The sequence below is a fragment of the Macrotis lagotis genome, chromosome 1, assembly GCF_037893015.1.
Source record: "Macrotis lagotis isolate mMagLag1 chromosome 1, bilby.v1.9.chrom.fasta, whole genome shotgun sequence".
NCBI classification, from domain to species: Eukaryota; Metazoa; Chordata; class Mammalia; order Peramelemorphia; family Peramelidae; genus Macrotis; species Macrotis lagotis.
The window spans coordinates 248,539,793-248,555,502 of record NC_133658.1 but is presented as its reverse complement, the minus strand read 5'-3'; the positions used below and the strand labels follow the sequence as shown (position 1 = coordinate 248,555,502).

The 15,710-nt window shown below is 43.0% G+C and overlaps 1 protein-coding gene across 2 annotated transcripts in view; it reads right to left on the bottom strand.

The window, feature by feature from the left end:
* Window positions 1–898: 898 nt before the first annotated feature.
* JPH2 (junctophilin 2) overlaps window positions 899–15,710 on the bottom strand; it is a 67,508-nt gene continuing 52,696 nt past the window's right edge. Inside the window, exons 3-6 of one of the 2 annotated variants that reach the window (XM_074210145.1) lie at window positions 13,622–13,740; window positions 9,650–10,449; window positions 8,701–8,807; window positions 899–7,779 (exon numbers count right to left, since the gene is read on the bottom strand). In XM_074210145.1, coding sequence (XP_074066246.1) covers window positions 8,727–8,807; window positions 9,650–10,449; window positions 13,622–13,740 — 1,000 coding nt within the window. In that variant the 3' untranslated portion in view covers window positions 899–7,779; window positions 8,701–8,726. The remainder of the gene's footprint in view (window positions 7,780–8,700; window positions 8,808–9,649; window positions 10,450–13,621; window positions 13,741–15,710) is intronic. The other variant, XM_074210144.1, reaches the window with a different exon arrangement.

The following is a 15,710-nucleotide window of genomic DNA, read 5'->3' as shown; positions in this document are numbered from 1 at the left end:
AAGTGAGGCTGGTGACTTAGCACAGTACCCCCCCTCACTCACATCCGGTTCATGTGCGTATCATGGCTTCACCTCCCGGATGTCCTGTTCTTCTTCAAGAAGGAAGGACAAACATCATCTTCAGCATCACCATTCAAAGTAGTCTGTGGCTTGTATTCCTTACATACCTTTCTTGGGCCTGGAATAATTTGCTGTATCTTTCCCCTCCTGCTTGGACATCATAATGGTATCATCAGCTTTTTAACCTTTCTCTATATCTCCAGAAGAGCACATAGTAAGTTAGCCTAACTGACTCACCACCGGAGACCAGGCCTGGGAGGAGCTAAGTCACTTGACTCTGTCCTGGAAGGGACAAGGTACCCTTCCAGTACCATCTCTTTGACACTTTTTTTTCTGAGACCTGTGATCTGTCAGTGGACAAACTCTGTTGTTTTCATTCACCATTTATGTCACTTTCCAGGCCGTGATTTCTTTCCCTGACTACTATTCCCCTATTGAAAGCAGAAACTATCCCCATTTTAATTTGTATCTCCAGTGCTTAGCATAACACACAGTAAGTGCTTAATAAATATGTTGTTTCATTCATTTGTTTCCATCCTGCATATTTATTTTTTCCTCAGTCTTAGAATGAGCATGGAGACAGTCTCTCCTCAAAGCTCATGTTTCACATTCCCCAGGACAGTCTCTGGTTGTGACAGAGCTGAAAGCTGTCCTTCTGCCTTCACAGGGCGCTCCTTGGACACTGCAAAAATTCGCTCTGCACCAATTATTATTGATTGATTAATTGTTGTTGTTCTTCATAATCAAAGAGGACCATGACATCAAATGAATGATGACATGACAATGCCCATTATGTTGAGTGAGAGGACTGTTGTATAAAGACATCCTTCTCAGTGACTTTTCCAGAACCATTTTCACCCTAGCAACACTAGGCAAAGTGCCAGAATATGATTTTCTGGCAACAATTTGGAGACAGCATGGTATATCCAAACCTGTCTCTCAATGTTCTAATTGTCAGTTTGGTGATTTTATGGTGATAGTCTTGCACCCAGTAAGGTTAAAAAAAAAAACCCTCTTAAGGACTTTCCCTACTTTCTCAGTTTTCTATATCTCCTAGACCTATCCCAAATCAAAATTAACCTTTTCAGTGTCCCATTCTCTCAGGTCTATATGTTCTCTCCTGATCCTAGAGAATCTACTTATGCAACCTCAGGCAAGTCACTTTTGCTCCCCCCACCCTTATCTCACCATACCCATCTGAGTCTTGGTTTCCTTAGCTGTAAGAATGAGAGAATAATAATTGAACTGATTACCTCATTGGACTGCTTTGAGAAACAAATGAAAAAATGAATGTAAAATGTGTTGTAATTAAAAAAAAACCCTATTGACAGGGAAAAAGGGAAGGCTCATTTTTAATGGGCTACTGTATTGACCCTTGCAGGTAACATCCTCCCAGAGCTCATATTCTCAGCACTCATTACTGTGCATGTTGCCTCCATCACTATAGATTGCCATTTGATCATGCCTTCTCATCCTAAAACATTCCTATCTATGGATCATGAGGTCTGTCCACCTAGCTTCCTTTGCTGGTTGCTCCTTGCTGGTCATCATCAGAAATGTGCTTCAATCTACAATACATATTTTTCATCCATATAGTTTTTACCAAATGGATTATTATACCAATATTTTTGAGTAATTATAGATTTCATTCAAGATCCCATAATGCTCTGGGGCTTGTCACAATTAGCATGATATCATCTTCAAACAGTAGAATCTGGAGGATTTAATTATCTATAGGAAATATTTCTTCTATTTGGATTTTGCTCAGGATATCATCCATCATATATTCCTGGATAAAGTTGTTGCTGTTTGATGGGGGTCTTCTGGAGGCATACCTTTAGGCCAAAACAACAGCCCTAAGAGAAGTATTCATTTCATTGCCCCTCAAATCACTTCTGGAGGTCACAAGAGCATCTCTCTTCTTTGTTGATTGATAAACACAACTCTTATTGAGTAGTGATTTTTTTTTGTCCTTGACCATAACATCTGGGAGGTGGTGCCATGATAAACATATGAATTGGATTTGAATGGGGGGTGGGGGCTTTGCTAAGTCAATAGCCAGTCTCACTTTCTCCCTTCGAGTCATCTGGGTTCAGTGGCCAGATATGAATCAGGAAGATTGGAGAAGGCCCAAGATACGAGGCAATCAGGGTTAAGTGACTTGGTCCAAGTCACACAGCTACTAAATGTCAAGTGTCTAAGGCCAGATTTGAACTTGGGCCCTTCTGACTCCAAAGCCAGCTAGGTAGGGGACAGCTAGGCACTTGGGGGACAGTAGATAGAACATGGCCTTGGAGTCAGGAGGATGGGAGCTCAAATCCAGTCTTAGATACTTGACACTTCCTAGCTTTGTGACCTTGGGCAAGCCACTTAACCCTGATTACCTTGCATCCAGGACCATCTCCAATGTTCCTGATTTATATCTGGCCACTGGGCCAGATGACTCTGGAGGAGAAAGTGAGACTGGTGACTTAGCATAGAACCCCCTCACTCAAATCTAATTTATGTGCTTGTCATGGCATCATCTCCCTGGTGTCATGGTCTTCTTTGAGAACAAAGGACAAACATCACATCATCATATCTTTTTGTGGAATATTGTTATTCTTTAAGCTTCACTCAAAGCGACATCCACTAAGGAGAGCTTATTTGATCCCCAATGCCCCTATCAATGCTAATCTTCCCTCTCTGACCTCCTAGAATATTTGGTACTTTTTAAAATATACTTATTAGGATAGTTAAATGGTGCAGTGGATAGAGCACAAGTTCTGGAGTCAGGAGGACCTGATGTGACCTTGGGCAAGTCACTTAACCTCATTGCCTTGCAAAAATAAAAAAAATTTAAAAACCACACTTCTGTGTCATAGCCATATTTTGCATATCTTTCCCCTTTCTAGATTATAGACTACTTGGAGACAGTTTGGTATTATAGATACTATGCTGTATTTGGAGTACAGAGTTTTATCTGGATATATGCATCCTGCCTCAGACAATTACTGGTTTATGGTCACCAGCAAGTTATTTAATCTTTCAAAGCCTCAATTTTCTTATATGTTACCTGCCTCAACTGAATGTAAGGAAATTACTACAGAAGTCAACGATTACAGTTTTGTGAGCAAGAACTATATCTTATCTATACCTTGTACCTTTCCCAATACTCTAAATACAGTAAGAACTTAATAAAAATTTTAAGGTTTGAAAAGTGTTTTCCTCACAAGAACCCTATGATGTAAACATGTCATATTTGGAGTGTGATTTAGAGCAGATTCTCAGCTCACCCTTGGCTAGAAAGAGATCTCGATCTTTTCTCTGTTCATGATCTAATCCTGTGACCTAGTCCTTGCCACCTGAGCCTGGCTGAGAGGTAGCACAGTATGCCAACTGAGCTGAGTTAAAATCTTCCCCACTTTGTTTTTTTCATCTAAAAAGTAAGAGGTTGGGTGAAATGAACGGGGTTGGATCAGGTGGCTTTTGGGGTTCCTAAGAACTGTGGAAAACTTAAATACTTCCCCTCCCCCCCCAAACACATAAACACATGCACATTCTCCTTTCCCCCCAAAACTCTTGTTATGGCAGGAGTTGGGAGGTGGGAGGGGGCAGCAGACTGGAGGGCTCTAGCAGCAGTATGCTCTTGTGTTAGAATAGAAAGAAGCAGGTGATAGTGATTACATCATACGGACATAGAGTTAAGTGGGTATGCATGACATGACTATAATACTATAATAATTATTATATCTATGTGTTGATATAATGTATTATTTTGTTATAGAAAGTATAAGGGTCTTTTGTATGGGATTCATTCTCCTTGTGGCTAAAGGGAACAAATCAGTGACCAATAAAGCAATAACTTCCATTAAAAAAAAAAGGAAATAGAAACAAGGCCAGCTGCTGGGAAGGGTAGGGCTGGTCCTGGACCAAGAGTCAGAGTCAAGGCTATTGGAGGAAACTAGCCTGTGGAGCCTCATGACCACAGCAGGGGGCTCCCTTGCATCATTCCCATCCCTGTAATTCAGATAGGGAGCTCTGCAACCCAAGCACAGCCTGGGGAGGACCAACCTTTCAGGCCCTTCCCCCCTCATCAAGTCCAAAAGCTCCTTTTAGCTTTGGAAGGGCACTTAGGGATCTTCTGTCCAGTGAAGCTCTGACACTTGCCCAAAGTCCCACAGGGAAGCATGGAACTTGAGCCTGCAGAAGACTGCACTTGGGTCCTGAATCTCTTTGCTCTTCCTCCCCTTGTTCACCTTCCCATCCTGGTCATGCTAGCATTTAAAATAACAATAGCATATGTATAATGCATCAAGGTTTGCAAAATGCTTTTCGTGTATCAGGTCATTTGATTCTCACAGCAATACTGTGAGGTAGGTCCTACTACTCTCCCCATTTTACAGATGAGGAAACTAATCCCATTTGGGGTTTTCTAGTCAAACATACCACAGTGGTTTACCATTTCCTTTTCCAACTCATTTTACAGATGAGGAAACTGAGGCAAGCAAAGTTAAGTGACTTGCCCAGGATCACACAGCTAGTGAGTATCTGAGGTCCCATTTGAATTCAGGTCTTCCTGAATTCAGGTGCAGCACTCTATCCACGGTGCCATGGAGCTGCCCCTAAGTGACTCATTCCAATCAATACAGCTAAGTGTCTGAGGCAGGTTGAATTTGTGTTATCTTGATTAGCACTTTAACCATTATGCCACCTTGTGACCTATTGATGACTATATGGTCAAAGACTGATCTGCTTGACCATTATCCCTAATTCTAACAATGTTCTTCTTCCTTATCCAGTGGTGTGCTGGAAGAGCCTCCTGGCAAATACTACAAAGGAGAGCTTGTTTTTTGACATCTAGACTTGAGAATATCATGAAGAGAACGTTAATAATGCTGATAAAACTTAAAAGTGCATCATGTGTACCTTTGAGGGGAGAGAGCTGGTGAAATAATTTCCAGCCTGACACCTCACATTCACACCATTTCTCCAGGACTGTTAAATTGAAGCCCCCATTCAGACCCTCCTTCCCCCTCCAATGGAACAGGACCAGCCTGACATACTCAGTCCAATAGCCCTTATTGGACAATGGGCAGGCCTCCTTAACCCAAAACGTGTCCCCAGGTGCTTTTATAAGGGAGGTCTGAAGTTTTTCTTTTCCTTTCCGGACTCTGTGAACAGTGGATCTGAAATCAGAAGATCTTTGTTCAAATTCCGGCCCTCTCACTTACTAAATGAGTTTGGGTAAGTCATTTTTCCTCTTAGACTTTTAGCTTCTTCCTACATAAAAGCAACTACGTTTTGTTACCACCTCTCCGCTCTTCCTTAATGCCCTCTCTCTCACATACTTCAAAATAAAAATAGTTTGGAAAGGGGAGAAACTTGATCCATTCATTACCTCATCCCTTATAGGTAATGTGAAGGGAATGGTTCCTAAGACACAGTAAGGAGGAGAAGAGTAAGATGCTCCCTAAAATGATAAGCAAATTTTTTCCTGGCTCTCTCACCTATTCTTTTTTTTTATTTATTTTTTTCTCTCTCACCTATTCTTTGAAGTCCCAGGGTCCCGGGTGATAGCTCCAGAGGTCATTTGGTCCATTCCTTTACCTCCAAGCCCCTCCTCACCAAACTCCACTTACAGTCAAGGATTTCCCTTATTCCTGAATATTCCAAGCACAGCACCCTCCTCCCCAACCACCTTAATTAAGAAGAAAGCCCACATATAGAACCAATACACAGGCCTCAGGCAGGGACAGTGAGCATGTAACTTTATTATCGCAAAATGTAGAGCAGAAAGATAGAAAGACAGGCCAGGACATACATAGCACACAGGCACCTCCCCCTGCCATCATTCTCTGGACCTAGGCATGTCCCGTGAGGGGAACATCCTGAGACTGGAATCAGATCCCAAAATTTTATTGTCAGTCCTGGGGATTGAGGCACCCTAGTCTGAGGTAGCAGGTACTTTTAGGTACCTCCTCTGAAAGGTCAATTCCCACCATCACACAGAAACCAGACCAGGCACCCCATCACAGACTATGGCAAGAGGGTTAGTGCCTCTGACCTCCCTGTAAAGAAATCAGAGCTGAGATTTAAATCAAGCTAAAGGACAGTTGAGATCCAGACCTTGGCAAAATAGACAAACATCCTCAAGATCTCAAGATCAGAAACAAGGCTCAAGAATATTGAGAGAAAGAAAGGAAAGAGATGACAGAGAAAGGCCAGTGTTCTTCATGCCAGCATCCACCTCTGTGCTCATCTCCATCCCAATCTCAGAAGCTTTGGGCAAGCACAGGATGGAGGCTGAGAGGGATACAGGGAAAAGGGGAAGAAGAGAAGGAGTGATATCTCAGCCAAGGCCTTCCCTATAGTCCTTCTTTTTGGCAGGGTTTGGGAGGCAGTCTTCCTCACATAGGACTAACTGGAGAGCTTGGAAAACCACCCCAAAAAGTCAGGGATCAACGAGGGGAAAAAGTCAAGAAAGACTTGTCATGTCACTCAGATTCATGTCTGAACTTCGGCTCCCAATAACTTGTACATCTCCTCCTAGCCCCACTCCTCATGGGTTTTATCTTAAGCCAGGGCACCAAGGGTCTGGCATGGATTTGAGTCCCCTGCCCCCAGGCTGCCTTGTCTCCTAGCTCACCTTTGGGGCTTTCTTATCCTCACCTCTCTACCACAGAAGGGCACATCCTGGAAGACCCACCACTGAAAAAAAAATGCTTTTAAATATAGGTGCATGCATGGGCCATCTTCTATCAGCCAAGCCAAAAGCCATCTTGAAATACTTCAAAGAAACAGACAGTGAGCTCCAAGCACCCAGCCTCCCATCTCAACAAAACTCCATGGGCTGCCTGGCCTGCCTCTGCACAGTGGGATCCCCTTTTCACCATGGGGGTCAGGATAGGGATCTTCATTCAAAGTGGTTTACCCCATGGCCTCAGGACCTCAGGTAGCTGGAGTGGATGAATTTGTTCCTGTTCCTTTTTCTTGGGGGGATAGTTTGATAGTCTGGGTTTAAGCTGCCATTATTATCTTGCTCTGCGGTGCAAGGCCAAAAGCAGAGAAGAGAGAGAGGCAAGTCCGAGTCAAGGCAGTTTTTCCCCCTCTCTACCCTAGATATCCGTCTGTTGCAAAGGTGAGCAAGGGCCTGTCCAATGCTTCTGTTCAGCCCATGCCACCCTCTTTCCCAGCTGCCTCTGATCACTTGAGTCAGAGTCCTTAACTAGCCCTTTGAATTCTTCAAGAGAGCCTGGACTGGTTAATCTCAGCACCCTAGGAGAGTGGAAGCAAACCCCTCCTTGGGGAAATAAGTTTTGGGGGTATGGGTTAGGCAGAGTCATTCCATTGCACTGGAGGTGTTCCCTGAGACACCTCAGTCAACAGTGAGAAAAGCAGGAAGAGTGGGGGGAGGTTTGCTGGTCCCCTTCTCTGGGTACACATGCAGGTGCAGCCATAAACACTCATGAAGGTGATGCCACCCTCAATTTCATAGAGGGCATAGAGAGGGAGGGTCCCTCCTCACATCGGACTAGGAGGGACCAAGTCAGATTGGGATCAGGGAAGCTAAAAACAGAACACAGGGCAGTTTGCTTTCAGGGCTGGGACTGCCAGAGTTGGAAAGCCTGTGACCAGTTCCTGGGTCCAGTATCTTGCCCTCGGCATCTCTCCACAGTAGCGGTTGCATCCAGTCATTGCAAAGAGATCCAACATTTGCATGGGTAGGAACTCCTAGGGCTAGCAAAAGAAAAATTAGTAAGAGTCATCACAAAGGAATAAACTGGGTAACCATTACAAAGCAAGAAGGGACACTGTCCCTGGTCAGATAAGCCTCTCCCTAGGATGCCAGACCTTGGAGAAGGATCTTGGGAGTGTCTGGGTCATGAGTCAGTGCTGGGGAAGAATGTCAGAGAAAGCAGGTTTATTTCATGGAGAATTCAGGACTTAGTGAGGGTCTCTAGAAATTAAGGCTCCAGAGCAATGTCCAGGAGACTCAAGATACAGGCTAGAGCCAGTGTTTGAGAGATTAAACCATTGACTCACTTTTAGGGAAGTTGTTTGGGGATTTAAGTCAGAGGTTACTGTCTATGAAGAATGTTTAAGGGATCAGACCATGAAGAGATGTTGGTTCAAGGGGAGCTTGGTTCAAGGAGGAATGTTTTAAATTCTTAGACCAGAGGGTAGAGTTTCCAGGCAGAATATCTGAGGACTTAAGGCCCCAGGGCCTCAACAGGGGAGAATTTTCAGGGAGAGGCTATAGAGGCTCAATCTATGAAATAGAATATTTTAGAGAAGTTCCCTGACAGTCCTGCATACAGATTAGGCTCCCCTATTAAGGAGAAGAGGTTCGATGGGAGGGTGTACCCTATCACTGGTTACAAGGATAAAGATCAGCCCAACCAGTGATAAATCCCTCTTGTATCCAGAACAATTACAGCATCATTCTCCCACCTTCTGCTCACCTGTACCATAGTCCCAAGGGCAAAGTGGCCTCAGAAACCACCCGAGGGGTAGGAAGAGGCTTTCTACAGGGAAGCAACAGGAGGAATATGTTTAATTTGGGTAGTATGCTCACGCCTTTGACCAAGTCTTTGACTCCTTACTTTCACCCCCTCCCATCCTGGTAGTAGGAAGAAGCTGGTCCTGCATCTTCCCTACCTAGCCTCACCTGAGCCAAGGCCACATCAGGTCAGAAAATGCACAAAGAGGATGGCCAAACCAATGTTCAACAGAATCACCATGCAGATAAGAACAGTGTTGGGAGCCTGTAAGGAAAAAGAAGAAGGGAGAAGTTAGAGAGGACCTCAAGAAACTATCTGCCAGAGGGACTATAGGCTGCAAGAGCCCCCCGGTGGTCACCTCAACCATCTTCCTACCTTTAAGTAGAGTCCAGCTCAATCAATGTGCTAATATATATTTCAGATATTTTACTTTCTTTTCTTTTAGGAAGCAATCAGGCTTAAGTGAACTATCTGCAAATAATAAGGTTGCATTTAAACTCAGGCCCTCCTGACTACAGGACTGGTGCTCTAGCCACTATTCTACCGACTCAAAAAGGCTAGCCTAGCCTTCCACTGCATCCAGGGCCATCTCTAGTCATTCAGACCCATATTTTTCCACTGGACCTAGATGGCTCAGGAGAAGAGACTGACGCTGGTTACTTTGCACAGCTCTCCCCTCCCCCACTTAAATCCAATTCACTTGCAAGTCATGTCATCATCACTTTCTTGATATCATGCTCTCATCCCATAAGGAATGTCAGAAAGCCTCCTTTCCTTTCCCTAAGGTTAGTCCTCCTGGCAGGCCTGACTGTCTGCCGTTGTGCTGTAAGGGTTATAAGCCAGAAAAGATGGCCATTATATAATGACCAGAATACTGGGCTTGGTATCAGATGGCTTGGGGCCTGCCATTTATTCTTTGAATGATTTTAAGCAATGAATTTCCCCTCTCTAGGCCTCATTTTCTTTATTTGTAAACTGAAAAGAACTTTTTATATGAACTCTAAGATCCCATCTAACTCTAAATTGCATGATCCTAGGATCTTTCTGTAGAAGTTATCTCTTCTATGTGGGCAAGATAGTGCCAGCCCTAGACCAATCCACATTACCTCCTCCAATTCCATCTCAGCTTCTAAGGCTGCTGCAGCTGCTGCTTCTCGACGTCCCTTCTTTTTGGCCCCACCTTTGGATGAACCTCGAGCCTCTGTTTTTTTGGTGGGCTTGGTGTGGCTTGTGTCTGCCTTGATAGGAGAAGGTGGCTGCTTTGGTTCTGTTTTGGGGGCCCTGGCCTTCAGCTCTGGCTTGGGGGGTGTGGAAGCCCTTGGGAGTGTCTCCATCTGAGGCTGGATATCTGGTTTGAATGCTGGGGAGCTTGGGGGGGTCACAGGTGTGGTGGGGGCAGCACCATCAGCCTCATCCTCATCAAAAGGTGGTGGGACAGGGGGTGACGTGCGGACAGCATAGCTGTGGTAACCCTGGTAGAGTGCTACTTCTGGCTCCCTGGTAGGATGCAGGGGTGGTGGCTGCAGGGGCTGGATCTCCATGTGGTCAGTAGGGGATCTTGTGGGGTTTCTGTTACTTCTCTCACCAGGACCCACATCAGATGGGGTCACTGGACGACTGCCTTCTCGGCTCTGCTCCCCATTCCATTCTCCTGGACTCAGGAAGCCATCCTTCTGTGTTCCAGGCCTAGGCCGCTTAGCCTCAGGGGGTGTCCCTGCAAGTTGGGGGGATGGGGTGCGAGCTGGAGTGCCACCCCCTTGGAGTGAGGCCTCCCGCTCATGTAGCTGAGGGCTCTCAGGAGGGGGCTCCTGGATGCCTGGGGTCTCTCCACGGCCTACATTCTCCATAACATTTTCAGCATTCTCTATGATCTCCTGGAGCATTCTCCGTTTCTGGTACTCAGGACCTAGGGATAATAATAATAATAACAAATATAATTATATATTATTTAATAATACATTATATAATATATACAATATGTTATATTATATAATAACATATTAAATTATAATAATAAATATAATTAAATAATAATAATAGTCACATGTCTGAGTTGTTCTAGCTCATTTACAGAAATGGAGATAGTCATATAGGCCCAAATCAATGCCATCAGAAATTAGAGAAAGGTTATCCTTAAGAAACTAGGATTTAGTAATTGAGGCAGATTGTGCAAGAAAGCAATAGAAATGGTGCTTCATAGGACTGCAGATTGCAAAAATTTAGCACCTACCAAATAACTGGAAGGATCTGATTAGATGGTAGATGGTGGATATAACAGCAGTTTGTTAAAATTATATACCGGGCAGCTAGGTGGTGGCAATTGATAAAATACCAGGCCTGGAGTCAGGAAGACTGATGTCATTGTTCTAGGACACTGTTGTTTCAGTCATGTCCTATTCTTCATGACTCCATTTGGGGTTTTCTCAGGAAAAATACTGGAGTGGTTTGCTATTTCCTTCTCCAGTTCATTTTACAGATGAGGAAACTAAGGATAACAGGGTAAAGTGACTTGCTCAAGGTCACATAGCAAGTAAGTGTCTGAGATTAGACTTGAACTTGTTTTCCTATATCCATGACCAACTATCTAATTATAATTATGACAAACAATACTTATCTGCTCATGCAATAGCCCACAAATATTAAATATAAAAGAATAAGGGCAAAATAACAAGAGGTAATCACAAAATAATTGGCCTTGGAGTCAGGATAACCCCCCCCCCCCCCATATTCAAGTGTCATTTCTTCTGGCATTGTCTCTGTGACCCTGAACAAGTCACTTAACTTCTCAGTGTTCAAGACAGCTCTTTAAGACAGCAAGCAGCAAAAACTGATATATTATTGTCTGATCTTGCTATCTCTTATACTTCATGTTTCTTCCTTAAGTGTATGATTTCTCTCTCATCACACTCAACTTAGATCAGTGTATATCATGGAAATAATGTAAAGACTGGCAAATTACCTTCTGTGGAGGGTGGGGGGAGGGAAGTAAGATTAGGGAGAAAATTGTAAAACTCAAAATAAATAAAATCTTAAAAAAAAAAGAGAGCAAGTGACAGAGTCTCCATCCGGGAGACTACCACAGAGTCTTCAATTCAAAGCCTACAAAACTCCCAGATATAGCTGGAACCATATAAAGATGCCTTTGGGAAATGTTTAACAAAATATATAAAAATACCAAGTAACATGGATAATGCTAATATGTGATATTCTAAGTTACCCTGCAACTGCAGGCCTCCATTTGTAACTGCGTTTGACAGGCTATTCCTCTACCAGTGACCTCACAAGTCTGACGATCCTTATCTCTATTCCCAATAAGATGATGGTGACTTGTCCCAGGACCATTTCTATGAGAGTCTCATTGACAAAGATGAAAAAAATGAAACTATAATAATAATAATAATAATAATAATAATAATAATAACTTCACGTTACATAGTGCTTAAAATTTTATAAAGTACATTCCCTAAGTCCCTCATAGTACAAATATTATCATCTCCCTTTTAAAGAAAGGAGACAATCAAGGTTAAATGACTTGCCCAGGATCACATAGCTTGTAAATGTCTAAGGTCAGATTTGTACTCTGGTCCTCTTGATTCCAGGGTCATTGTTCTATTCACTACACCATTAATTTCTCCTTATTAACTCTCTTTTAAAGAAGAAAATTGGGCAACTGGGTAGCACAGTGAATAAAGCCCCAGACTCGGAGTCAGGAGAACCTGAGTTCATATCTGGCCTCAGATACTTATTAATTACCTAGTTGAGTTTCAGAAAGATAAAGTGATTTGCCTGCCCTTTATCACACAGCTAATAAATTGTCAAAACATTCATTTTAATGCAGATCCTGGATGCACTCTTTTCATTATATCATGACATTTCCATAAAAGGTGCATCTTAGTAATAACAATAACAACAATAACAATAATAGTTATCATTTGCATAAGGCATTTTGATTTGCAAAAGATTTTACAGGGGCAACTAGGTAACACAGTGGATAGAGCACCAGCCCTGGAGTCAGGAGTACCTGAGTTCAAATCCAGCCTCAGACACTTGATAATTACCTAGCTGTGTGGCCTTGGGCAAACCACTTAACCCCATTTGCCTTGCAAAAACCTAAAAAAAAAATTACAGCAACTTTGGGAAGCAGATGCTAATATTATTCTCATTTTATAGAAAAGGAAACTGAGGCACAGAGGGGCTACTTAATTTGAGAGTCACACAGCTAATAACTTCCTGGGGTAAGATTCAAACTGGTTTTCCAGGCTCCAAATCCATAACTCTACATGGTCCAACCTCCCTATCTATATCTCCAGGAGCTGGCCAATTTGTAAAGGAAGTAAGAGAACCTAAATGGAAATTCTACCAATTCTTTAAGGTCCAATCCAAATTCCATGTTCTCTACAAACAAAGGAAATATAGAGAGAACCTTGTAATATGAGTCAGAAAATCCAGAAAAATTGGATTTGGGTTCTAGTTCTGCTACAAGAAACTTGGTGACCTCAGAGAAATGCCTAGGCCTTATTTTCCTAACCTGTGAAATGGGAATAATAATATCTACCCTGCCTATCTCTAGGGATTATTATGAGGAATGGGTGAGATAATGAATGGGAAAGCATCATGGAACCATCAAGAAGTGTTCTGGAAAAGTGATTGTGATAGTTGATGCTTTGTTGGTTAGGAAACAGCACCCTGGAACTCAGTGGCACAGTGTCAAATCCAGTCTCAGACATTTACTGACTATGATGACTCTAGGCAAGTCACTTCTCTCAATTTGCCTCAGTTTCATCATCTGGAGGAATTGAGCTGGGGAAGGAAATGGTAAACAATACCAAGAAAATCTCAAATGGGGAAGAAGAGTCAGACATGACTGAAACAATGAAATCATGGGAAAAAATCATGAGTTCTGAGCCTCAGTTTCTTCATCTGCTAAATGAGAATAATGATAATAATTGTGCTACCTTACCTCACAGGGTTGCTATAAGAAAAATGCATTGGAAGCCTCTTTCCTCTCTCCCCACCTCTCTTCTCCTTACTTGCCCAAGCCAAAGACCTCTTCCTATCTTCACTGGGTTGCGTCCTACCTGGCTGATAGAAGTCTGGAGACAGCTCCCTAGCCAGGGTTCGTGCAATGCCGGACTCATTGTTGGCTGCCTGTGCGGCCTGCTCTGCTCCATCTGCCTTGGCCTTGGCATGACTTGTCCTGGGAAAACAAGATACAGAGAACTGAAGGTACTCCCACCCCAGAACAATAACATTATTGATCCCAGACAAAGGATCCTCAGTCCAATGATGGTAATTCCCTGGGGTGGACATTTACATGTTCATATTTGTATCTCTGTACACACCTGCTCACTCTGGAGTCCATGCAATGTGAGGGTTTATAACCTGCCTCTACAAAATAGAAACTTGGGGGAAGGACTGACTCCAGATGGATCAACCTTGATTCTCATCTATCCTGATCCCCCCACCTCCTTGCCTTAGGGGAAAAAAGAGTTATGAATAAAAGATGCCAGTGAGTCAAACCAACATGAAGAATCAACCCAAGAACAAAACAGATAACTGTGAAGAGATAGGGCGGGTGAGCCTATGAGAAGATCTGGACTGATCCCACGCTATATCCAAGGCAGCAGAAGTGCCAGGGTATCTAACTGATGCAAGGAGAGTTAGTTCACGATACGATAGGGATCCAGGGGCTCCTTCTGACCTCCTAGTGAAATTCTCTTCCTTGTTTCCAAGTTCTTTCCTTATCTGATGTTCTCAAGTTATATCTCATTTACCTACTACAAAACCCTGTTGACCACCAGAAATACTAGTTTGCACACAGAGAAAGAATAAGATAGTAATCAATTTTCACTCTATGATAGGTTCTTAATCTGGGAATCTCTGAACGTTTTTATTTTTAATTCTATATTTTGACAACTGCTGGGGGGATCCATGACACAAATGAGGTTAGAGTCCTTGCTCTTAGGAGATGAAAGGCTTGGATCAGTAAGAGCCAATCTGGGGGTTCAAAGCTGTTAATACAAAATAGGAGAGAAGTAAATAGACTGTGCAACCCTGCCATGTGAATTTAGCTTTCAGCTGCTCCTAGAAATAAGTCACAAACTGGTGAGAGTATCAACTGTAGGGGAACAAAGCATGGGCAACTTTAGCTTGGTCTCATTTTCTGAATTAGTTGACATACTTGGACAGCTGGGTCCCAAAGGAAAGTCATTCCCTGAAGGGAGGAGGAAGAGTGAAAGAAAGCTGTGCTTCCATAAAGAAGATAGGAGGAGCAAGGAAGTCCCTTCCCCATCACTCACCATCCCTTTCTGTCACTCTCTCCATGATTCCACCCCAACTTCCCCAAGTTACTGCTAAGCCTGTCTAACTCATTAGAACCTCCTGCTGCCTACACAAATACATATTAACTTTCATATACTCTGTTAACACACAATCTGATGTGGAATGAAGGGCTATTTTCTTGAAGTGAAGAGAGCTAAATTCAAAAACCACTTCTGGTGCTTATTAACTATTTAATCCTGGGCAAGTCATTTTACTTACAAATAAACAGGGACATTAAAATTTAAATTACTCACCACTTAAAATTGTGGGGAAAGTAATTTATAAATGGTAAAGCACTATAGAATTACTATCATTATGGAAGAATTGAAGGGAAAAAGAAATCATAGAATAGCAACACATAGCCTATCAGTTTATGGCATCCCCAGTGGGACTAAAAAAAAAGATTGTTATGTTATGTTTACATTTCTAAAACACATTAAAGATTCCACAGTTTGAGAGTTCTGTCCCCTAAAATAATCCTGAGAGGTGTAAACTGCTGTTGTCCCATTTCACAGATCTGGAAACTGAGGCCCAGAAAGTGACTTGCTGAAGGTCACACATACAATTAGTAAAATCAGGGTTCCTGAACCATTGCTTCTCCCCATTTCTTACCCCCAGAAACATGTGCCCCCCATTCTAAGCAAGAGTGGCTCTCTCATGGTTAGCTCTAATACTCCTAGGGGGCTTCCAATTATTGAGTGAGGGGAATAGTACTAGAGGTACTTGACTGGAGAGGAGAATGGTACTGAGTTAGAGGACTTCTGGGGAAGAGGGGTTGGCAGTGCTGCCAAGTGGGGGGGGGTTCTCCTTCGGGGAGAGGGGAGTACAGAAGCAGAAGAGCACTCT